Here is a 22,947-nt window from a genome sequence, read left to right on the forward strand (position 1 = left end):
ACGTTGAGTCTACATCGGCCCACTCAGCCCCATATCAACCAAGACCAAGCCCCGGCCCAGCCCAGGCAGAGACAGCTTCAACACCATGCGATTCCATGCCTGGCCTCTTGTTGACCCCAATTCTGCCTACGCACAGTGCTCTGCACAAAAACGACAGGTGCCTCACCTAATTCCTCCACTATGCCATACAGCACGCATGCCCCGTCAGAGCGCCCGCATCCACGGCCCAATCTCGTGATGGCCAGTCGGAGCTTCAACTGGCCCCTCTACAATCGAACAAGCGAAAATGCCATCAAGCTAGACCAGGATTAACCACGGACCCATCAAGCCATCAAACCATCCAACTATCAACTGGGTCCTGTCCTGGTGACTCTACAAATATGCTGCGGGGACAGTCCAGACTACCAGAGCAAGACACGACAGTGTTGATGGCTTGGGAACAGAGGAAATGCGCATGCCTGATCCATTTTGATGTGACCTGTGTGGCTCTTCATTTGGACCTCAATGTCTTATGGACTCCAATATACAATATACGGAGTATGTACCTCGGTAGTTGCAGGCGGGCAGGGACACACACCTGGACCCTCCAGCACTACATGCTGACCTTGCTTGCAAAGCCTACTTACTTTAAGTACTTGACCCTGTCGCCCAGAACGAGCCAGGTAGTTCAGTTTCCCACTGACTTTTGGTAGCTGAACTCGGGCTCCTGCAATTAGCATTTGTTGAGCTGTGTTGTGACTGACGAAACACAAGGTTCAACCAATGATCTTGCGACTCATAACTACCACTTGCTGGTGGAGCTTGTCTCGACACTGAACAACATGTCCTTGCGGTAGTATGTTGATGGCGATGGCGGCGACTTCAGCATGGCAACCCTTCCCCTCTTGTGTTGATGATCTGTCTCTGTTTGATTCTCAAGTTGCTTTATTTCGACTATCGACTGGTGACGCGGCCCTACAATACTTGTCCATGTACTCTATCTTCCAGGTTACTTTCACTAAGCGCCCAAATGCACCAAATGCCACAAATGCCTGATCTGCAAAACGCGAGCCACTTGCACCACTCGGGAACTACCATCTCTCCCCGTAGTCCCTGTCAGGCGCCTTCTTTACACCACTTCGAGTGGTCCATCACTTGATTCTTGGCCACTTGGCCATCTCTGTTCCATGACCTGTGCATCCTTGTGGTTGAACAGACAGATCCAGTCTTGGGGCAAAATCCCTACTCCCAGGCACACCGCCTCAGACATGTGTCAAATGCCATAGCGCTCGGTAACTACTAGCCTAAGTACGTAGGTAGTTTTAACGCAGCGAGGTCAATGTCGACTATCTACCTTGGTAGGTACTCTGTCTGAGTCTGGCCCTAGCCTTCGTTAGGTTTCAAGCATAGAGCTTGACCAAAGCTGCCTCGGTGCGGTTGGAGACACCACAAAGTTCTAAGTTCCAGCATTGTCGTGCCTTATCACGTGCACTCGTATTGCGCCCCAAAAATCTGCGAAGCTAAACATGACTAAGCAGGCAAGCTCCCTTCCCAGGCCACCGCGCGCCTACGTCCGTCGTTGACGCCTGCTGATGCGAAGAGCTTCGCAAAGACAACCATCACCTCTGGCATCGTCAACCTCTCCGTATCCGCATCCACGAACATCATCCATCTTTCCCGACACTATAAACGCAGAAGAGAGTTTTAACTCGTGTCTTACTGCGAATTACGGCATCTGAACCGCGGATTCGACTGCCTTCTGCTCCCCATTCGCAACCGATTCCAAGCCATAATTCCGCAGCTAGCTGCGCTGCTGCCACACAATGGGCGACATTGCAGTTGAAAGCCAGGCCAACCATGTGCCGTCGCACAAGAAGTCGGCTCCGTCAGCAATCCCTACCATTGATAACTTCGAGGGTTTGCCAACAGAGGGTGGTGACGACTATGCCTCGTTGAAGAAGCTGCAGCGACAGTTGGAGTAAGCGCAACCCAATTTTTGTCATCCATATATCACAAGCCGCTAGGATTTTGTCCTCTCTCTATTGCATTGATAAAGTTCGTCTCCGATTTGCCTTATACTGACGCATTTGTAGGTATATTCAACTACAAGAAGAATATATCAAGGATGAACAAAGGTACGTCTTTGCCTTTCGCCACTATACCGGGCAATCGCCGTATCGGCGTGGAACCCATAACAGCATATTCACATGACAAATAGGAGCTTGAAACGCGAGCTGGTTCGAGCTCAAGAAGAAATTAAACGAATCCAGAGTGTTCCGTTGGTCATTGGGCAATTCATGGAAGCCATCGATCAAAAGTATGTTCAAAAAATCCTGTCTCCGCCTATGTCTCGTCACTCACTGACCCGACTTGTGTCTTCTCTAGCACTGGAATCGTTCAGTCGAGCACCGGATCCAACTACGTTGTCCGAATTCTCTCAACACTTGACCGCGAGTTGCTCAAGCCGTCATCCTCCGTGGCCCTCCACCGACACTCAAATGCCCTTGTCGATATTCTCCCTCCGGAAGCTGATTCATCCATCGCCATGCTCGGCGCCGACGAGAAACCCGATGTGACTTATGCCGATGTTGGTGGCTTGGACATGCAGAAGCAGGAAATCCGAGAAGCCGTGGAGCTGCCCTTGACACACTTTGATCTCTACAAACAGATCGGTATCGACCCTCCACGTGGTGTACTGTTGTATGGCCCTCCTGGTACAGGCAAGACCATGCTTGTCAAGGCTGTTGCCAATTCCACCACCGCCAGTTTCATCCGAGTTGTTGGTTCCGAATTCGTCCAGAAGTACCTTGGTGAAGGTCCCCGAATGGTGCGAGATGTTTTCCGCATGGCCCGCGAAAACTCCCCTGCCATCATCTTCATTGATGAAATCGACGCTATTGCCACGAAGCGTTTCGACGCCCAGACTGGTGCCGATCGTGAAGTGCAACGTATCCTGCTCGAACTGCTTAACCAGATGGACGGTTTCGACCAAACGTCCAACGTCAAGGTCATCATGGCCACCAATCGTGCCGACACTCTAGATCCAGCCTTGCTGCGTCCCGGTCGATTGGACCGAAAGATTGAGTTCCCCTCGTTGCGAGACCGCCGTGAGCGCCGTCTCATTTTCACCACCATTGCCAGCAAGATGTCACTCGCTCCCGAAGTCGACCTCGACAGCTTGATCGTGCGCAATGATCCCCTGTCCGGTGCCATTATCGCTGCCATCATGCAGGAAGCTGGTTTGCGTGCCGTCCGCAAGAACAGATACAACATTATCCAGAGCGATTTGGAGGACGCATACTCAAGCCAGGTCAAGGGTACGAGCGACGACAACAAGTTCGACTTTTACAAGTAAGCAGATGCGAGTGTTGTTGGTGGGAACAAGTCATGAGGGACAGACATTACTCGGTGTATCAAAGGGGGGTGAGTCGGTATAGTGGGAATTTGGCAAGAAGATGGCATTTCGGATAAGGTAGTCGCGCGAAGGAGGCGGAAGGGGCATGTGAACGAAAATGTTACTGTAACCAATAGATCCGACTGAGCCAGAAGCATAATCCATCTTCTAGCTCTGTAAGACTCAATAGCAAATACTGTATTTTTAGTGCTATTTACAATTTCGAGCTCTTTACGTGCGCCGCAGTTCAGCCATCGTGGGCCAACGCCGTGACATGTTCTTGCATCTGGTTCCAGACGCAACCTCAAATGGTTTCGGATGCATCCCAACACTTCGGGGCATCAGTCTCTTCCTCACGGCTATGTCCAACTCTCGGCCGTCAGAGTCATCGACTTGGCTACCGAGTACGCCAGCCACTTGAGCAACATTTACCTTACCCTTCTTGTCGGCTTTGAATCCGTCTTATATAAGAGACTCCCCAAGTGCTCTGCCTATGTCACATTCAACTTCATGCTTAATGACCCATGTATGGAAATAATGCTCATGGACTCGTACAGCTAGGTAATCTGACCATCTATAAATAGTTCTCTCATGACTCCCAAATGTCACATGAATCCTTCTTCCCAGTGTGTCACGGTTTCTGCTTCCATAGCCTTTACCGCATTTACAGCCAATTTGCTGTTGTATCAAGTCTGGTCATGTCGACCTTTTCCGAACCTCCTTTGTCTATAGATCCGCTTGCCTGTCCGCCATTCCATAACCGTAATTACGCCGAAAAAAGAACAGAGTTATTGGATATTAATCCTTGGTAAGATTGGGTATTGGCCAAGTTGTCCTTTCCAACTTGTCAAATCAACAATAAAGATAAAAGAAGTACAATAGTCCCCGGACTTGTGTTGCAACTACACATGACACCGACAGGCTCTGAAGAAGAAGAGAGCTCTAACAAAGTCTCGTACACCGTTCGTCATTACCCGAATGATAGGGCAGGTCGTCAGATTAGGTCGTAAATTCCGTGTAAAACGTTAGAAAAGCCCTGGAGAGCTTGTTTTAATTGAAATTGGTCCAGTCAATCTCCCTTGATAGACAGATCATTGAACGCCAATGCTTTGCATAATATAATGACAAGAGGCCGGCTGGCAGCTTTCGTCTTCCAGTAACTAGCCATGAATGATAGATTGGTGTCATGGTCGTGACTGAGGATCGGTGATTGTAAGTTTTTAGTGCGCTTGCCAATGGTAATATCAGAGTGAGAGGTATCTGCTTGAGAGACCGCTGAAACGGGTTGAGATCGAGATTCGTTTTGTTCAATAGGAAATCAGGAATTCAAAGCAACGCCAACTTCGAAAAGGAGTTGGACAAACTTTCCATGAAGCTCAATGAAGAAATCAGGTTGTCCAACCAGCTCGGCGAGCCCACGCGCCTTCAATGAAGAAGCTCCAGGCCCACCGCCCATACGCCTTGTAAAGGCACTCCCACCGGTCAAAAAACTGCTGCCAGACCGATCAACTGCGGTGGGAGGGTCGAACGCGGAAGGTTGAGGTTGTGGTTGGCCTCCACCGGTATACATTACACTGCCAATAGGAGATGAGTTGGTTGCTGATCGCTCTGCCTCGACTTCAGCTAGCTGCTGAATCCAGATTGCCAAATCCCTGAAAGCCGCCGAGATCATGGCAAACGTTTTCATTGCCAATCGCTCCTTATGTGTACTCAGAGCCAGAAAGGCATACACTCGCTTGTGCCCGCGGGCATGCACATCCGGAATACGGAATATGTATGCTGTGGTGTAACCTGCCAGAGCATCTCCGAAGAATATGGGCCCTCCAGTTGCTGCAGATCCCGGGCTTTGCGTGGTGACGAAAGATGGCGATGTATTGATCTGTGGTGAGGAGGTAGGCGTAGACGTCGATGGCGGTCGTGGAAGCGTCTCAAATGACAGGGCACGCAGGCACGACGCACGGATTAATGAGAAAGAGTCGGCTAGGATTGGTTCGTGCGTGGACGTGTAGTTGACGTAGTGGAAGTGATACGGGGCTCGCTCTGATGAAGTCGATGTGCTGGAGCATGACGTGTTTCTGGAACTGCTGGCTGTCGACGCTATTTTCCGAGATCGTACACGTCGCGTGCTGGTCTCGCGATCGCCATCCGTGTCACTCGAAGTCTGCGAGTTGGGTGGGGAGGTCTGTCCAGCAGCTCCGAAAACCCTCTCTACAGGAGCCTTGGTTCGCAGAGTAGGACCATGTGCCCCGGTTGCATAATCCTCCGTTGCAGCGCCAGACGTTTGCCGTCTTGGCAGTGTCATAGCACAGTTGTCGCAAGGCACCTGCTTCTTGGTAACGGTGTCGTCGTAGGTTCGCCGAAAGCTCGAGTCCCGACGTGGTTGCTGGAACGCTGGACGTGGGCTTTCTGGTGGCGTCTCGAGAGCCGAAGAATTGGGCGTCGAGTTTGCAATACCAGCCGCTGCCGTAGACCGCCGCAGAGCAGCGCGTTGGGAGTGAGCATCTTGTTCCGAGACTGGCGCGGAGCCGCTGCGCCCAATATTTAGATCATGCAGAGCATCGTTCAAGGCAAGAGCTGGGTGCGATTGCGGAGCTGATGTCGGGCCGCCTGACCGTGTTCGACTCTCGGCTTTTGTTTTGCATGTTGCACCACTTGTGGCATCTGCTTCTTCAAAACACACAGAACAAGGACTTCGTAGTCCTTCGGTGACCATCAATGGGGTTGGCCCATGGATGTCACAATAGTGAGCAAGGCATAACTTCAAATCCGTCGTTAGTCGAATGCCAATGGCCATGATGCATTGCCTGGTGAGCACGGAAAGGCATCACTTGAGCCGCAATGTGTAAACGAGGAACATGTACGAAAGAGTGCGTCGGGTATAAGAGAGGACAGTGGAGATATTTGAAGAGAAATAAGGTAAAGTGAAGGAAGATATGTGTTGGCTCTGCGAGAGTCTCAGTTTTGTCGTAAGTCAGTTGTCCACCAAGGAGCAGCTGACACAATCTGAAGCAAGGCTGATGGAGGTTGTCTTGTTTCTCACAACAACAAGCAAATGCACCTGGTAATGCTCGTCAAGTTCGCAGACGAAACAAGGAAGACGAGCTTCCATGCGATGCAGCAACAGAGGCGGTGAGCAAAGATGGTGTGCAAGTGACATATGGGTGCCAGCACGGGAGAAGCCCGCGACAAGTACGAGCTGCAGTTGCTGTGGCCGAGACCCGCGCCAACACCAGCTCCAAGGACCATGCTTGTCTGGTTGCGACAGAGAAATCAAAGGGAGGGGGAATGTGAAAACAAGGCTAGGTTGTTTGGATTGGCATTGGGGGAGCATGGAGGCACGCTGCAGGCATGGTGTGGCGCCTTGCAGCTCAACCATGCACTGTCCGATGCTTTGTCAACCAGAGAAAGTTGGAGGTGACTTACAATGTAGGTCATGACGCATCCAGAGCTTGGAGTCGTTGGAGGGGTTTATCTTATCGTGAGAAGCAGCAAGGTGGGATTTCGGTCTAGCAACAAGCCGTGAGCTAGAGAGGAGGGGCGAGTCAACCAACACCAGTGATTCGATGACTACACAATGATGCGGCGAGGATGCGAGGATGATGCGAAGGGCGAGGTAGCGATGCGACAACAAGGTAGATATATCGAAAACAACCGCTTGGGGCACGGGTCGAGGCTCACTGCGATGAAGACCCAGGGTCAACCGCAAGGTGAGTGGCGATTATTTTGTAAGCTACTTGGAGCGTGGTACAGCTGGTCGCGGACTGTCGCGGACTGTCGCGGGGAGCTCTGATCCGATGCGGGAGTCCGCGTGGACGTTGTTGGGCGGAGGTCTTCTTGGATGCCCCCCGAATACCTGTGTTGCCTTTCAGGTTTATACCAGACTGCACTGGGGGAGTTGGTGGCGTCTGTTGCTTGTGCGAGTGCCGTACTCAGAGGTTTCAGCCCCAGGCCTGCTGTATCTCCTAGTCGGCGAGTGAGACTCTGCTCCGCGGCTCGATTTGGTGACAGACAAGCTGCCTGGCCAGCGAGACGAGGAATCAAAGAGCAAAGGTCGAAGGAGATGGTGATGGAAAGGAGGAGAAGTCTGGACCGGTAGAAGTAGCAGTAGTAGGATGGCAGTTGCCGAGAGAAATAGGCAAGAGCGAGTTGAGAAAGCGGATGCCACGGAGAATAGAGTTTCGGCGTGAGGGTGAATGAGCGCTCTTGCCCAGGCCAAGGAAGGAGCAGAACTGGGAAGGCGGCGGGTCGTGGCTTCCCAGTCTAAGCAGTTCTAAGCTTGTGGTCGGCCGTGGGAGTAGCTTCTTGTCAAGTTCTTGACTCGCTCAGTCTGAGGATTGACGACACAACAAATTATTTACACGGACCTGCTCGATGTGGTTCTGCTGTGCGTCCTGGACGGTCTTTGGAAAATCGACTCGAATGAATGACGAAGAGCAAGCGCCGTCGCTCGCCTCAGACCAGACGAATGTGAGAGGCCGATGGCTATGATCAACAAAGTGTGGGCTCTCCAGTTCCTGATATAATCCCACAAATCATGGATCCGGTGTTACGCTTCCGTGACAAAGCCAAGCACTCCGACAGGTCTTCTAGAACGACATGAGCACGCCAGTTGACAAGCCTACCCTGGCGCGAAACAAAGGAACAGGGGATTTTGTCAGTGGGTGTTTGGACCCGACCAGGGACGAGTCGTGAGCCGCCAATTGGTGGTTTGGAAGAATGGGGACTTGGACTGGACCTTGCAGAGCGACAGAGCCATGGATGCCCTCCACTTAGCCGCCCAACTTGGTGGACTATTTGTCGAGGACAACCTTGAGAAACCGCTCTTCACGCCGCCGGGAAGCACCACTTGTGGCGGCGGCCTTGTGGCCCGGCAAGCAAAGTCTCCGAGGTCAGCATCTCAACCAGACGACAAACTGCAGATTGCTATGTCTACATGGGTTCTAAAGTGGAACACTACAGCACTGTGCCCTCGTCTTGCTCCTCTACCCGCGGAAGCTTTGCTGGGGGCTTCAGAATCCAGGGTCTTGTGTGCCAATATATATTTGTGGATACATGATACGACGGACTACAGGGCTATGAATCAAAAGCTGACAGTCACAGGCTGTGATCGTCAGAGCCGATGTCCCGAATGGCATCTTTTGATGAAGAGGGAAAAAAAGGGGTCCGGTCAGAGGAGTTACCAGTGACCTCCACCTGTGTGGCTTCGCAGTTCCCACATCCGGGAACTGCCGGACTGGAATTGGAAAGAGAAAACTGTTCGTCTAAAGTTCCCAGGATCTTTTGTCTTGGCCTTATTATTTTCTAGTAATTCGAAAGCAACGATGGGACAGGAAAGTACAGAAGAGGCCAGGCCTGACCACATAGTTGTCGTGTGGCACAGGACGTTACACAGAAATAGAAGTTGGTATTGTCGACAAAGCCAGGCCTGCCCGTTTCGAGACTGTTGCAAGCTATCGAAGTTTGGACCGTCCTGCAAACGATGCGCGTGCCTGAGTAGTGCCACACTCGCAAAATTGTCCGCGTTCCCACTGGCCCGTGGAAAACAAATTCGGTTATCCTTATTTACCCGGACTGGCCGACCGCTCCCATCTGTGGGACGGCTTCCAAGTACCTACGGTATCAAAGTATAGAGGGTGCGATATTAGAGCATTGCTCAAGACACAACAGATCATCTAGTTCAACAAGCGCCTTCGCGCATGGTGGTTACTGCTCTTTTCTTTACCTTGTCGCCTTCCTAATGTCTATGTCGATACCCAAGCATTACGGAAAGCGTCAGGGTTGAATTTGAAATGGCTGATCCAGCCCGGACTTATCAGCGACCCTTCGGGTGACCACATGTTTGCTGGGTTGATGGCTGGCTTTGTTGACCATGCACTCACATGGCTTGCTGTTTTCGGGCATAGTGCTCATGCAAGCCTCGGAAGAGGCTGCTACACTTCCAACAGAAACCGGCCTTATTGAGCCCAACCCACACCAACAATTCAAAGCAGGGATGTTCGCATGGAGGCCAGGTCATGGTAGTACTAACAATATGCACCAGAACCTGGGTAGAACCCAGCGAGAACCGAGTTAGCCACGTGGATGGTTGTGGCACTCAATGTTTGTACTACTCTGGTCATCAACGGGCCGGGCTTGGGCAGGCTCTTCGATCGACACCGAAAGACAAGAGTGAAGAAAGAAAGCGTGTCTTTGTATGAGTGGCGCAGTGACTTGGCTCGATCACCACTTACATCCCATCTCCATTGTCATATCATGATTGCAAAATGACGGTGGGTGTTGATTCGCCAGCATGGAGTTAGGCCCCCTCGGAGTCAAGTTTGGACCCCACGACCGGTGAGAAGCATGCCTGTTGGATGTTACCCATTGTGGGAGACACGGAGTGTCCCGCTTGGGTGATTCAACTTCCGTCAGCCCATGTGAGAGGCCTTCGTCAAACACCAGTATAATCGGGGAATCACGCTAATTGAAGCAGATGATGTGATCATTGTCACGGCCAGAGGGATAAAACCAGCAAAAGATACCAACCCGGAGCCGGGGGGTCAAGAGGCAGCATGCCCTTGAATGACAACTCGTCCGAACACACGTATTAGTGATTTGAGGCCGACAATGGGCGCATTGGCCTTGCTCAACGCATTCCTCGTGTAACTCAACTGCCAACTCAGAGTAAACCTGCACGGCCAGAAATCCAAGACACACCAGCTCCCCGTCGTTGTATTTGAGACATGCCGCCGCATGTGTTTGGCAAACTCTCACAAGATCGGACAAGCAGTCTTTCTGCCAGTGTTACAGAGAAAATCATTCCGGACCAACAAGAACGGATGAGACCACATGCGTCTTGCTCGCTTCTCCCACTCTCACTTTTTCCTTGTGCAACATCGTTGTCAATCAAACCCCGGCCATCTCGGGTAAACTTTCTAGGAGACCGCGGTTGAAACGTGGCAGGTAATTCAACATTGAAACGACTGCGCAAACTCTATCTCTGTTGCACCGTCGGTCCGAGACATTTTCAGTAGTAATTCGCACTGACTTTCACATTACCATTTGGCTCATTTAACCGAAACAACTTGGCAGACTCAGCTCTCCGCTCGGCAATTCGGCCCTCTCCGGCAAATCATCATCCAAAAAGTTCAACAACGACGTTTTCAGGTACAGAACAGTCTCCAAGCCAGCACAAGGTTTTATCCGCCGCCCCTGTGATATCGGTGGAACATTGCGGACGTACTCCGTAGACTCCACGACGAAAACCGACCTGATGGTAGCGCGCCTCGCCTCCCCATTGCTGGGGTTAGAAACGGGGGGCATATAACGTCGTGGCCCTGTTCTTATTGCCGTCAGGTTGGGAAGAGAGACCCATTCTACCGGCAAGCCGCCAATGTTAATCTGTTAGCCTGTGAAATGGGGTCACTTATTTTTTGATGTCGGAGGAATACCAGTAATATGGTACCCAATGCTTACTGTGCTGTCCTACATTGTCAGACCGTTGATTTGAGGGCTCTGGATTCACAAGTTCAAGGGTCTGTGTTTGCATGGTCCTGAACATGCCTGGCCCCGATGTCGGGCGTCAGTTTTAAAATTATTTGCGTTGTTTTTTTGCATCCCCTGCTGTGGACTAATTACCCGGTGTATTGTTGACATGTACAATCTACTTGACCATGTACTGTACTCCAAACATACATTCCAGTAGGCCTTATGCCTATACAGTAAAGTCGCGTTTCAATAATACATACTTCTTTCATCTTGCCAAAGGATCCATCTACTTGTTTGAAGGGACACGATACTCCGTAATTGTGGAAAAGACGGTGAGAGACGCAACTTATTGTCTTCAGCTCAGCTCTTTGTCCAGGTCCCAAGTCCAGCCTTTCTTTTTTCTCGTCAAATGACCTCATTTCGCCAAGCTTTCATGTACAGCACAGCTGCGGAATATATTATTGCGTAAATGGTGCATGCCATATCGGCAAAACATAGTGGTGTTCGAGCATCGGTACTTGATACTCGCGATTACATATCCTTTGTAAGCACTGCATTTGATAGATTTGCACACACAAGTCTTCTTCTCTTCCGGGGTATTATGGGCGTCGCAGCAACCAAATCTGTGACGGCATTGTCGTCGCTATTGGTAGTCCTGCAATCATCATAGTGGTCTCCAATAGAGTGTCGTTTGAGTGACCTGCGTGAATGACTTGTTGTTTCTGTGGTTGGCGAGCTGGCACAGGTTTCTACCCAGGCATCGCGAATCGATAACCCTAGCGCCAAGGCCACTTCTCGTGCAACACTGTTGCCCACAATTCTGAATTGTTCCGCTGGAGTGCCCAAAATGATCTTATCATCTAGAAACCCTTGAGCTCGACGGGCTTCCATGACGGAAAGTCCTCGATTCTCACTCCAGTGTAATTGGCGACCATTTTTGTGATCGCCAAGAGTTTGTTTTGTTGTGATGGTTGCCATGAGTTTATTGGGGAACATACGACCAAAAGCGGAAGAATTCACGTAAATGGACTCTGTTCTATTCGATGCCAATGTCCCCTTAGTCACGTTGCGAAATACAGACATCTCTGCTGGTGTGAGCGTTGCTTTAGACGCCATGCTCAGATTCATACCCCATGGTCGGTTGGGAATTAATGAGAGCCTTACTCGCAACTGCCTGGTTAATCCGGTTGGTAATCGATGGTCAGGGAACGTAATACACGTATCCGGCTGACCGTCGTACAACTTCACCAGGTCTTGAGTTGCTTGTTGGGCGGTGGCGTGCGGAAACGGGGGTGCCCGTGCCATCTCTATTTTGGCATAAGGACTGCCTGTTGAGAGCTGGCCAAAATTCATGGTTCTGGTGTCCATAGGGTATGAGTGCGTTTGATGTAGCCGGTTAGGTAGCTTGACGTTTGGTGCTGCAAAACTGAGGAAGACTCGTGGCCGTCCTTGTGCTGATCCGTGAGAGGACGAATGTGTCAAGAAGAACTGTGTTTGGTAACCCATACCAACAATTGCACATATAAGCTGGCCAAGGACGTCCTGATGTCGATTCGTCTTGTTCTGAACAATGCCAGGAACATTCTCTAGCAGTCCATATTTTGGCCGATATAGATCTACGCAGGACGCAAAGGCCGCCACAAGCGATTGATTCTTGCGCTGGTGTTCTGTCGTCTTGTCGTTAGTCAGATATGAAAAGCCAGGACACGGACTGCCTCCCGAGATGAAGTCTACATGCCCTACAGTAGGCACTGATTTGGAAAAGCTTCCGCCGAATGCTCGCCTTTGCAGATCATCTATAGACCCCAGGAAGGGGCTCATCAACTTCGACTGGCTGCAATTAGCCATATACGTATGTACTGCGTTCTTATTGATGTCGTTGGCCCAGCGCATTGTAATTGCGCCTCCTTCTTCCAGTCCCCTTCCAAAGTTGCCTCCACCGCAAAATAAGTCCAGCCCTCGGAGCTTCGGTGCGGCAACAGTAGGATCGAAGCCTTGGCGTAATGACTGAGGGAAAGTTTCTAGTGGAATACACTCCCCATTTGGTGATAGACGGTGAGTGATGAAAAAGAAACCTCCGACCCCTTTCCGATCATATGGCGTCGGAATCGTAGTTCCATGCTCAAAGAAGCGTACATGACATTCTGCGACTATATCATCGACGCTGCACTCAAAAAGTTCACTGCTGTACACCAGCTCATTGCAGGCAAAAGTGGAGGCGGTACTGTCGAAATTGTTTCGTCGAATCAGTCTTCGACACCGTAGACGGGTCATTTTACCACTCATGCACATGCTAACGAGTTCGCAGGGTTCAGAAGTCAAGCTTTCTGTTCGAGATTGGATAAGAACCGTGTCTCCCTGCTGGTAATTCCTGCCGACATGATCCCGAGATGGCGCCATGTGAGAACAAAAGAGGGCAGTGTTCTGAAGAGCCTCCCACTTCTTTTCTCTGCTGAAGTAGACTTGCCTGCAAAAGAACTCCGACTTTGTTGAGGAGTCCCCTCCGAACTCAACGTTATGAACACCAATGACCTCATTGGCTGGGATTTTGTATTTCTCAGAGCAGGAACAATGATCTGACAGGAACAACTCGTTGCTCCATGGGTATTTCATTAAGCCACAAAGTGTATCAGCGGGTCGATAGTACCACAGTACTTCATAATACATGTTTCTGTCGTCTTTCTTGCAGATCTTCTGGACTAAAGCAAACCATCGATCAACGTCTGTGAAGCTATTGGGAAGCTCCCTTTTCCAATCCGACCCACAGTCCTCATTATCTCTTCTTGTAGATATTGTATCGCCAGGTTTAACGCTACGTGTGAGCTGCTCAGTAAAGTTGTCCACAGATGTATCAACAGTTGAAGTTAGGGAGGCTAGTTCGAGGCCATTTTTCCCCGTTACTTTCTTTCTCAGCCCCGTGGTCTTTGAGCTCATTCGAATACTCTGAAGTCGATCGCCAAATGGCAAGTGTGCAAAGAGTCGATAAATATAGTCGGTGACAATAGTCGACTCATTAGCCGTACCGTCTGACTCACTTGGATACTTTGTCAAGTCCCAGATTTCTGCCCAGATAACATGATGTCCCAGCTCCTTGTGAGAACACATTGCGTAGAATTCCTTATAAAGAAATGAAACATTAGCAACAACTGATGTTCGGAAGTCATCTGATGGGTATTGAGCAAGCCAATCTCCTAGCTTGGGAGCATCCTTATGAACTTTGAGAAGCCAGTGTTTAAAATCGCCCCGAAAATGCTGTATGGATACCTTTGTCCCATTCTGTTTCATAGAGTCGAGGAAGTCGACGAAGTGTTTCGCGAGATTGGCAACCCAGAGAAATGGTGTGTGAAAGCGACGATACTCTCTGGCGGGTACACCAACTTTATAAAAGACATCACTTCCTTCACAGTATTTGGATTGCAGCCAAATACTATCCTCCACATTGACGGAAGAAATACCGTATGCTCCCAGTTGAAGTACCTCAAAAGGAACACGCTGCAGAAATACTCTATCCCGTCCATTTGTTAGGATGCCATCGAAGAAAAATTCGTTGTAGCCCAGCTTAGTCTTAAGTTGATGTAGGCATCGCATCTCACAGGGATAATTGGCTGCGTCCCGATAAATTGCAAATTCATCGAGTTTCAGCTCATGAAAGTCAGGCTGGGCAGTAGATTGCGATTGTAATTGCTCAAACTGCGACCTGAAGTATTGCAAAGCGGCTTGTTCAGACTTCAGAGGCGCTGGCGGGTCGAAGGGTTGAAAACAAGAGCGAGGAGATGATAACTGAAGGTCTGGAATTTCCACCACGACTGGTGAGTTATATGTATCTAGAGTCCTCGTTGATGCTGAACTGGCTTGCTCGTCGTCTGACCACTGCGATGAACTTTCTTCCTGATTGCATGTACTGTCGCAACTGTAGATAGATTGACTACATTGGCTTCCACTGTCAAAGCGATGAGGCTGAGAAGGACGTCTGTGTTAGCCAGATCCGAATTCATAGGGCATGTAGAACTAACCATTCTTGTAGTAATTAGTTGACTTTGCGTTAACGATCCGTAAAATCCAAGAAAAGCAGTGCTAGAATTCACAACGAGAGGGACTGCGTGCGGGAGAAAGAAACAAACGAAAACAGTAAGGGCTCATTGACGAAGGAGGATGAGTGAGAGACAAGTGAATATACACAACCACATGATATTCCATGGTTACCCCACCCAACGAAGCAGCTTAAGCGAGAAAGTTCTGTTCAATGAAACAGGGATTTCTTCAGAGAGGGAGTAATTGTGAGCCGGATCACATTGCGCGAGAGTTGGCTTGTATACTCATTTCGGACACATCAGATACGAAGTATTGGTAGGTACTTAGATCTGGCATGCAAGTCGACCTGTCGCAATTTTGTGAAATTCATTGTGAGAATGGCAGAAATCGAGCAATATGCTTCAGTAAATTTCCCAGTCAAGGTTGAAACATGAAAGAGACATCCAACCATGTCACTGACATGGAATCAAACATTTCTAACATGGAAAAATATCAAATGTAAGAATGCAAACAGAAAGGAAATTGACTGCTGAGCGCCATTCTCTGGTCTTTGCCTAGTTCAGGCAGTCGCGGAGAGAAAGAGCGGAGCAGTTCAATATCTGGTACGGAGTACATGTATGCTCAACCAGACTTGTTCAACGCTCCTTCCGCTCATTGGTGCAGGTCTTAACATAGCCGCCAGAAAGACATGGAAGGAGCAACCAGCTGTTATGATTGAATGAGTGTTGCGTGGCGCCTGGCGCTCTAATAATAGTTGGCCTCCAGTCCATACATCAAATGTCTGGTGCATTCAATGTTTCTTCCAGGGTCTGGGTGATCAACAAACATTGAAGTCAACACAAGCCACTTGACAACAGCAGGTGAACAGAGGATGGAGAACACCTTGACATTGAATATTGGACATTTCCTCACCGCCTGCCCATCGCCACGATGCAAGCCCTGTCACCTCCAGGCTTTTGTGGGCCCCATCAAATGCCATGGCAAAGGTGAGCAGTCAATTCCACATAAAAGCCCCGCGACATCGGCACTCCCAACAAGCTGTGACGCAGATCTAACTAAACGCAATTGTCAAGCTGAGGGCAATCTTCCTCGCTGTCCTTCTAGAAATTTCATCCGTGAGTCACCCGCCGAATATCAACCTGCCATAACGGCTCTTCATCGATTTTGGTTTATGGAGTTTATAAATTAACCAATTCCAAAGTTCAATTGCTTGCTTTTCTGGTTGCATTCGCCAGCTCCTACCCCGCCAAAAAGTCCTTTCAGTCACGCCGCTTCCACATTTACTTGTACGATACATTACTTCCTACTTCCTCCTTTCCCTAGTCCTATCTCTAGGAGTCTTAAGATACCCCTTGCTCGAGCCACCGTCTCTAACAGCTTCAAAACAACAGAATCATGTCACCGTACAACTCAATCCTCCTCCGAGCGGAGCAGAAGCCTCTCGAGCACAGATCTTTTTCGCCCGCCGTCATCAAGACTTTGATTGAAGCTGGCTATCCAGTCTCTGTCGAGCGCTCTCCTTCCCATCCCGACTTCAAGAGAATCTTCGAGGATTCAGAATATGAAGCCGCTGGAGCCACTTTGGTTCCTTCCGGTGTTTGGCCCAAGGCTGAGCCCGGTACGCTGATTATGGGCCTCAAGGAAATCCCCGAGGAGGACTTTGCCCTGACCAACGACCACTTAACATTTGCTCACTGCTACAAGAAGCAGGCTGGCTGGGACAAGGTCCTGGGACGATTCGCTGCTGGGGACTCTACACTGTACGATCTGGAGTTTTTGGTGGACAAGTTGGGCCGCAGAGTCAGTGCCTTTGGGTACCATGCGGGCTTTACTGGTGCTGCTCTCGGTGCCAAGACCTGGGCCTGGCAGTTGGCCAACCCTGGCAAGAAGCTTCCTTCGGTCGGTTCCTTCACGGATGGCAAGGGATATTACCTGAACGAGGACGAGTTGGTTCAGCAGATTCGCAAGGACGTCGAGGCTGGTGAGAAGCTATTGGGCCGTAAGCCAACTGCTATGGTCCTGGGAGCACTCGGTCGTTGTGGCAAGGGTGCCTGTGATTTGTTCGTCAAAGCTGGTTTGCCTGAGGAGAATATCACTCGTTGGGATTTGGCCGAGACCAAGGACCGCAATGGCCCTTATGAGGAAATTGCTCAGCACGACATCTTCCTCAACGCAGTAAGTTTCACATTGAAATGACACTCACCCCGCCCATAGCCCAGGCTAATACATGATGCCCTTTTGCTAGATTTACCTTTCCAAGCCTATTCCTCCCTTCGTCAACGATGAGCTTCTCGCCAAGCCTGGCCGCAAGCTAAGCATCGTTGTTGATGTTTCTTGCGATACAACCAACCCGCACAATCCTATCCCCATCTACAACATCAACACCACCTTCGACGACCCTACCGTTCCCGTTGAGGTCAAGGATGACAAGAACACTGCTCCTCTGTCTGTCATTAGCATTGACCACCTGCCTTCAATGCTGCCCCGTGAGGCCAGTGAATCGTTCAGTGAAGGCCTCAAGGAATCACTTCTTTTGCTCAATGACCGCAAGTCTGCCAGAGTTTGGGTTGATGCTGAAAAGCTGTTCAAGGAGAAGGTCGCCGAGATCCCCAGCCAATAAGCGGTTTATTTCACGCAATCGGGACTTGGGAGTGTGCATCAAGACGTGATACCAGGAAAGAAGAGAGCCACATGAGAAATGAGACATATGAGGAAAATTGTGTGTGATATAGGATACAAAGAAAGCGGACTGGGAACTTAAGACATCTCTGGTTCTGGCCGGGTTGGCCTGAACTGAGGACAATTACTCGAGTCGGTGTAGGAATATAGACTCTATAGAAAATAAAATTGTGGCACAAGGACTACGTTTTTATCAATAAAATTGTGATTGAGCATCCCACAGACGCTTGACCTATATACGACTCTCAAAGTCCCCCGACAGCCTTAAATACCTGCTATCCGGGTCCCACGTAACTTGTTTATTCCTTGTCAAGATTCAATGTTCCCAGCGCTAAACACCCCATGAGATCATAACTTCATAACACATTATATACGCCACAAGCCATCCCTTATCGACGCCGTCGAAACCGACTATTATAACCGGGACCTCCCTTTGCCCCATTATTCCTCAACTTCAGTCTGTGGAAATTTGCATGCGCAAGCTCATTAACCTTCCTGGCCACCTTCTTAACCGGCCCTTCTTTCTTATCCTTCTTCTTCGGCTTTTCTTCCGATTTAGCAACATCTTCATGTTCAAAATCGCTCCCTGAAGCGACGTCTTCAAAGTCTCCGTCTGGACCACCAGCAGCTTGTGTCTCTGGAACAATGTCCTCGCCGTCACTACCACTGTCCTGGGAGACCTTTTCTGGCCTCTTCTTCCGGAGGGGCTTGATATTGGATTTCCGTGTAGTTCGCTTCTGCCCCTTCTTCTTGTACACCGGTAAGGGATTACCGCTCTGATCAACGCCATCCTCGACGGGGCTGTCGTACATGTTTTCGTCATCGAAACCACCTAGCAGTGCTGGTCGTTGGCTATCCTCCACGAGTGCCGGTGCGGGAGGGACCGTAGAAGCAGGCACTTGTCGAGTACCGAGTGACGGAGACATTGGTCCGGGGATGTTCGCGCCACCACCCTCGGCTTCCCTGAGTGCATCTAAGTCGTCATCGTCGTCGAGCACATCGTCCTCCACTTTCCTCAGACTGGCTACTATCTCACTTAGACCCCGGACAAGTGGCTTCCGTGGTAGTCGTAGTGGTGCAGGATCTGCAAACATGGCATTCTCGTCAACCACAGGGAGGGAATGCCGTTTCAGAAACGCAGGAGTATCGAATTGGAGCTTGGATACGGATGACGGTGTCTTGGCATCTAGACTTCCACGCCGATTCTTAAGTGGTGTCGCAAACGTATTCAACATGTTCCTCTTGCTTGAGGACATTGGCGTTCTGCCTAATTTCGATATGCTCTCGGGGTCATATGTGCTGGTTCGCTTGCTGGGTGTTGAAAGGATATTTGCACGGGACCGACTTGGTGTGCCTGGTGGTTTTGATGAGTCCTTCTTTGAGGGCGTGCCTAGCTCTTTTTCAACGAGCAGGTCGAAGAGGCCGAGGACGCGGCCGTCTCGCTGTGGTGTTGGGCCGAGGGAGGTTACTGGCGCGGGACTGAATAGCTTTCTCGATATTGCGGGAGTGTTCATGAGCTCTTCATCGTGATGTCGTTGTTTGGATGGAGTCTCGGCATATTTGGTTCGCTTTAGTGGTGTTTCTGTAGGAACATGGTCTGGTTGTCGCTTTTTCGGCTTTGGCTCTGGTTTTGCGGGAGGAGGTTGTTTTCCAGAGAGAATGTCCCGGACTTTGTTGTATTCTTTGTATTTCTGGGCTGTGTTCCTCAACTGTCAGAATCTTGCAATATTTCAAACACTTCTTTTTGTAGAATGCGTACCAATATCAGGATTGTCCTTGATATCTTGCCTGCCGGGTTTACTCCCAGCATGAGTCTTGGCCCACTCGTTTTCCCATGTTTTCAGGTCTGTTTTCAGGTCTTTGGCTTTCGTTTCGTATCGAGTCTTTGTTTCGTCATCCATGATTAATCGATTGTTGCGCCATGCGGCCAAGCTATGGAAAAGATCAAAGTGTTAGGGGCAGCGAAGCAGTGGGGTTTGCCGTTGGAGCAAGTGCGCGTTGTGAAAACGCGTCTGGATCCAGTCAAGGTCTGGTGTGCATGTGAAGTCAATTTAGCAGGGAGACGCGACCTTTAGCGCCATCGCCTGCTGGAGCTACAGCGGCCCCCACGTCATAGCACGCCAGACAGCTCCATATTCCACAACAGATTCAAATGGCAGGCACGAAAGTCTAGTCCGACTTTCGGCCCCACTTGTGCCGTAAAGACCATCGCCACCAGGTATCTTCAAAGCTGACATCCATCTTCAAAACTCGACTTGGAAAATTAAGTGCTCACCGTGACAGCTGGGGTTTCCTCTTCGCAACTCCGCGGGCATGCAGCCATGGGGCAAACACAAGACCAAAATGCCGAAGATATCCAGCGGCGTATTCTACAAAACACTCTCGACGAAGTAGCGGCAAGAGAAGAAGACGCAACGGATTGCTGCGTCATCTGCCTCGACATAATCACAGAGCCATGCGAAGCGCTGCCATGCGGCCACCGCAATTTCGACTACATTTGCGTATCGAACTGGCTGTTTGGGACTCCGCAGTGTCCGCTCTGCAAAGCCAAAGTTATCAAAGTCGTCCATGGGCCGTCCGACGATCTGATAACAACATTCTTCAACCAAACGCCCTCAACTGCGAGCAGTAGTACCGCAACAACATCACGACCCGGCGGCAGCATAAATTTCGGACGCCGAGGAAGATACAGGGTTAGGGGGCAACGAAGTGCGTGGCCTCGAAACGATGCGCGATCAACAGCAGTCTCCAACGTGGTTGCTGCTCGCCGAGATGTGTATCGTCATCAGCGATATTCCAAACACGTTGGGTCCAACCGCCTCTCCCGCTATCGCGAGTTAACTCCACAAATGTTCTGTACGGATACAGAGCTAGTGTCTCGCGCGAGGATGTGGATTCGGCGAGAACTCCGCGTGTTTTCGTTTCTCACTCCAGATGAAGACGAAGGAGACGAGATCTCAAGCCGACCTACCCCTTCTTCTCCGAAAACGGCCGTGCAGCACCGTCGCGCTAATAATGCCGAATTTCTGCTCGAGTACATTATTGCAATATTAAAGTCAGTGGATATTATGGGAAGCGGCGGCCAGGCAGAAGATATGCTATCCGACTTCCTGGGACGGGAGAATACAAAGTTATTTTTACACGAGTTGCGTGCTTGGCTACGGAGCCCGTTTACTAAGCTTGAGGACTGGGATAGAGCTGTACAGTATGAGACGGACACTGAGAGGGCAGGACGAAGAGGAGATGTTCCTAGGGTCGATGGGCGAGCTGAGGACAGGACTGAACGGGAGCGTGGGGAGACGAATAGACAAGGTTTCAGGCAAAAGGGGGATTTTTACCGTCCTAGAGGACGGAGGGACATGAGACATGGAGTTGATAGATCGAGAGACGGTGAGCGAAGGAGACGGAGGAGCGCATCGCCTAGACATGTATAGTATGGGTTTTGGGCATGGCGTTTTGGTTAGACATGATACCCCAGAGATTTACTAGACGATGATTTATGAGATATTTCAATTTAAAAAAGCCTGGATAATCAATCCATGAACTCCCTTGTCTCTGTTGCTTACTTGATGTTCTGCTACCTCACGGCGGAACTCCGCCCACTAACCGCTCCACCTCATCACGACTTACACGCAACGTTTCTAAAAACAGGTTAATCTCCAGGCAGAAGGATTCCTTCAAACTTGCAATTTCCAACCGTCGTAATGAATGTAAAGCACAAAATTAAGGGTATATAAGACAGCGTTACCACATAATCCCACAGTCATCAAGTCGAAACAAACATCTACAAGTCACCCGCCCACAATGACCACCTTCAACATCACCATCATCTCAGACACCGTCTGCCCCTTCTGCTACCTCGGCCGCGCCCGCCTCTCCCGCGCCATAGCCCTCTACCGAAAGACGGTCCCTCAAGGATCCTCATCAACATTCAACATCACCTGGCACGCCTACCGTCTGGACCTCAACCCCCCCACCTCGTCCATCCTCGTGACAGACGTGGCGGCCAAGAAATTCGGCGCAGATAGGCTCGTTGCGAAGCGGGAGCGGATGAAGCAGCTCGGTGCGCAGGAGGGCTTTAATTTCACGTTTAACGGACGGATCGGGAATACGCGGGACTCGCATCGTGTGATTCAGCTAGGGAGGACGAAGGGGGCGGAGGTGGAGGATCGTGTGGCGATGGCTGTGATGGGGATGTTTTTTGAAGAGGACGGTGATATTACGAGTTGGGATGATTTGGGGAGGGCGGCGGAGAGGGCGGGCATTGCGGCATGGGAGACGAGGGCTTGGTTGGAGGGGGAGGGGGGTGGTGAGGTTGTTGATAGGGAGGTTGAGGAGGCGTATGCGAGGGGATTCAAGGGTGTGCCGACGTTTGTTATCAATGAGAAGTATGTGGTTGATGGGGCGGCGGATGTGTCTGATTTTTTGGAGCAGTTTGTGCTGGCGAGGGATGAGAGTGCAGAGATTGGTGATTCGGGCTCTGGTGATAAGTGTGTTGATGGGGTTTGCGCAGTGTAATTTGTTGTATTTGTGTGTGCGTGTTACCAGCTGGGTATCGTAGCATCATGACCAAGTGTCGTCGTTACATATTCATAAGTCCTCCGAGGTCTTTCTCCATCTGCCGTAACCGTGCCTGAAGCTCTCTCTTCTTAGCTTCCATCTCCTTCGCCTCTGCTTCTTCTCGCCGTAGATCGTCCTCCGTCCAAAGTTCACTTTCGTCCTCTGCGTCATCTTCATCCTCATCTTCGTCCATCCAGCCCTTGTTCATGCCAGCTAGCTGCTCAGCTTGTTCTGCCACCCTGGCCTCGTAGTATGCCGTTGTGTTCTTTCCGTTGCGATGCTTGTTCCGTAGTGAGGAGATCCGGTCCCTCGCCCCAGGTAGCTCATAGACGCCGCAGAGTTTCTCTGCTCCTCGTAGCAGGATCTCTACATCAACATCGCCTTTGCGGTCGATCTCTCCTCGTCGTAGTTGGGAGTGCATTTCGCCGCCTAGGACGGCGGCCACTGCGGTGTGTCGGCGAGGGTTCGTGGATCCTCGCGTTGGAGGTCCGGTTGTTACCTCGCCCGATGCGACATTGAACACTGTTTGGCGACGGCTCTTGGTCTTGGATTCTGGTTCGGCGCTGCGACGACTTTGAGTAGCTGGTGGAGGGGGCGGTGGGACGGAAAAGAGGGCTCGTTCGTGGGCCTCCGTGTCTCTTATCAGCGATGTGATATCGTGGTTCGAGAGGAGGGCGTTTGTGAAGATTTTTGGTGGTGGGAAGCTTGGAGATGGTTAGCTTGGTGTTGAAATGGGTTTGTGAGGTGGGTGTTTCGTACGGTAATGAGTCAATTCCTTGACATGCGTATGATATTTGTTCGAGATGGCCCGATAGGATGGACATGATGGTTGTGTC

The 22,947-nt window shown here is 50.4% G+C and overlaps 9 protein-coding genes across 9 annotated transcripts; 4 read left to right on the forward strand and 5 right to left on the reverse strand.

Moving 5' to 3' along the window:
• Positions 1-1,802: 1,802 nt before the first annotated feature.
• On the forward strand, positions 1,803-3,334 carry VFPPC_07771 (26S protease regulatory subunit 6B; the record flags this gene model as incomplete). The annotated part of the gene is made up of 4 exons (XM_018286579.1): positions 1,803-1,957; positions 2,073-2,114; positions 2,198-2,296; positions 2,365-3,334. 4 exons carry the CDS (start codon positions 1,803-1,805, stop codon positions 3,332-3,334), a joined length of 1,266 nt encoding a protein of 421 aa, XP_018143268.1.
• A 1,357-nt stretch (positions 3,335-4,691) lies between these two features.
• VFPPC_14303 (Folliculin) lies at positions 4,692-6,167 on the reverse strand (the record flags this gene model as incomplete). Its single annotated transcript, XM_018292072.1, has 1 exon — positions 4,692-6,167. One exon carries the CDS (start codon positions 6,165-6,167, stop codon positions 4,692-4,694), a length of 1,476 nt encoding a protein of 491 aa, XP_018143269.1.
• A 177-nt stretch (positions 6,168-6,344) lies between these two features.
• On the reverse strand, positions 6,345-6,749 carry VFPPC_15992 (hypothetical protein; the record flags this gene model as incomplete). Its single annotated transcript, XM_018293745.1, has 1 exon — positions 6,345-6,749. The coding sequence occupies one exon, from the start codon at positions 6,747-6,749 to the stop codon at positions 6,345-6,347; it is 405 nt and encodes a 134-aa protein (XP_018143270.1).
• A 4,622-nt stretch (positions 6,750-11,371) lies between these two features.
• On the reverse strand, positions 11,372-14,428 carry VFPPC_07773 (DNA methyltransferase Dim-2; the record flags this gene model as incomplete). Its single annotated transcript, XM_018286581.1, has 1 exon — positions 11,372-14,428. The coding sequence occupies one exon, from the start codon at positions 14,426-14,428 to the stop codon at positions 11,372-11,374; it is 3,057 nt and encodes a 1,018-aa protein (XP_018143272.1).
• Positions 14,429-16,267: 1,839 nt separating this feature from the next.
• VFPPC_07774 (saccharopine dehydrogenase protein) lies at positions 16,268-17,492 on the forward strand (the record flags this gene model as incomplete). The annotated part of the gene is made up of 2 exons (XM_018286582.2): positions 16,268-17,047; positions 17,118-17,492. 2 exons carry the CDS (start codon positions 16,268-16,270, stop codon positions 17,490-17,492), a joined length of 1,155 nt encoding a protein of 384 aa, XP_018143273.2.
• Positions 17,493-17,940: 448 nt separating this feature from the next.
• Positions 17,941-19,452, reverse strand: VFPPC_07775 (DNA replication regulator SLD2; the record flags this gene model as incomplete). The annotated part of the gene is made up of 2 exons (XM_018286583.1): positions 17,941-19,247; positions 19,311-19,452. The coding sequence occupies 2 exons, from the start codon at positions 19,450-19,452 to the stop codon at positions 17,941-17,943; spliced, it is 1,449 nt and encodes a 482-aa protein (XP_018143274.1).
• Positions 19,453-19,872: 420 nt separating this feature from the next.
• On the forward strand, positions 19,873-20,985 carry VFPPC_07776 (zinc finger domain-containing protein; the record flags this gene model as incomplete). Its single annotated transcript, XM_018286584.1, has 1 exon — positions 19,873-20,985. One exon carries the CDS (start codon positions 19,873-19,875, stop codon positions 20,983-20,985), a length of 1,113 nt encoding a protein of 370 aa, XP_018143275.1.
• Positions 20,986-21,355: 370 nt separating this feature from the next.
• VFPPC_07777 (DSBA oxidoreductase) lies at positions 21,356-22,069 on the forward strand (the record flags this gene model as incomplete). Its single annotated transcript, XM_018286585.1, has 1 exon — positions 21,356-22,069. One exon carries the CDS (start codon positions 21,356-21,358, stop codon positions 22,067-22,069), a length of 714 nt encoding a protein of 237 aa, XP_018143276.1.
• Positions 22,070-22,133: 64 nt separating this feature from the next.
• On the reverse strand, positions 22,134-22,935 carry VFPPC_07778 (DASH complex subunit Spc34; the record flags this gene model as incomplete). The annotated part of the gene is made up of 2 exons (XM_018286586.1): positions 22,134-22,815; positions 22,871-22,935. 2 exons carry the CDS (start codon positions 22,933-22,935, stop codon positions 22,134-22,136), a joined length of 747 nt encoding a protein of 248 aa, XP_018143277.1.
• Positions 22,936-22,947: the final 12 nt, after the last annotated feature.

Source organism: Pochonia chlamydosporia, chromosome 4, assembly GCF_001653235.2.
Source record: "Pochonia chlamydosporia 170 chromosome 4, whole genome shotgun sequence".
Classification (NCBI taxonomy): domain Eukaryota; kingdom Fungi; phylum Ascomycota; class Sordariomycetes; order Hypocreales; family Clavicipitaceae; genus Pochonia; species Pochonia chlamydosporia.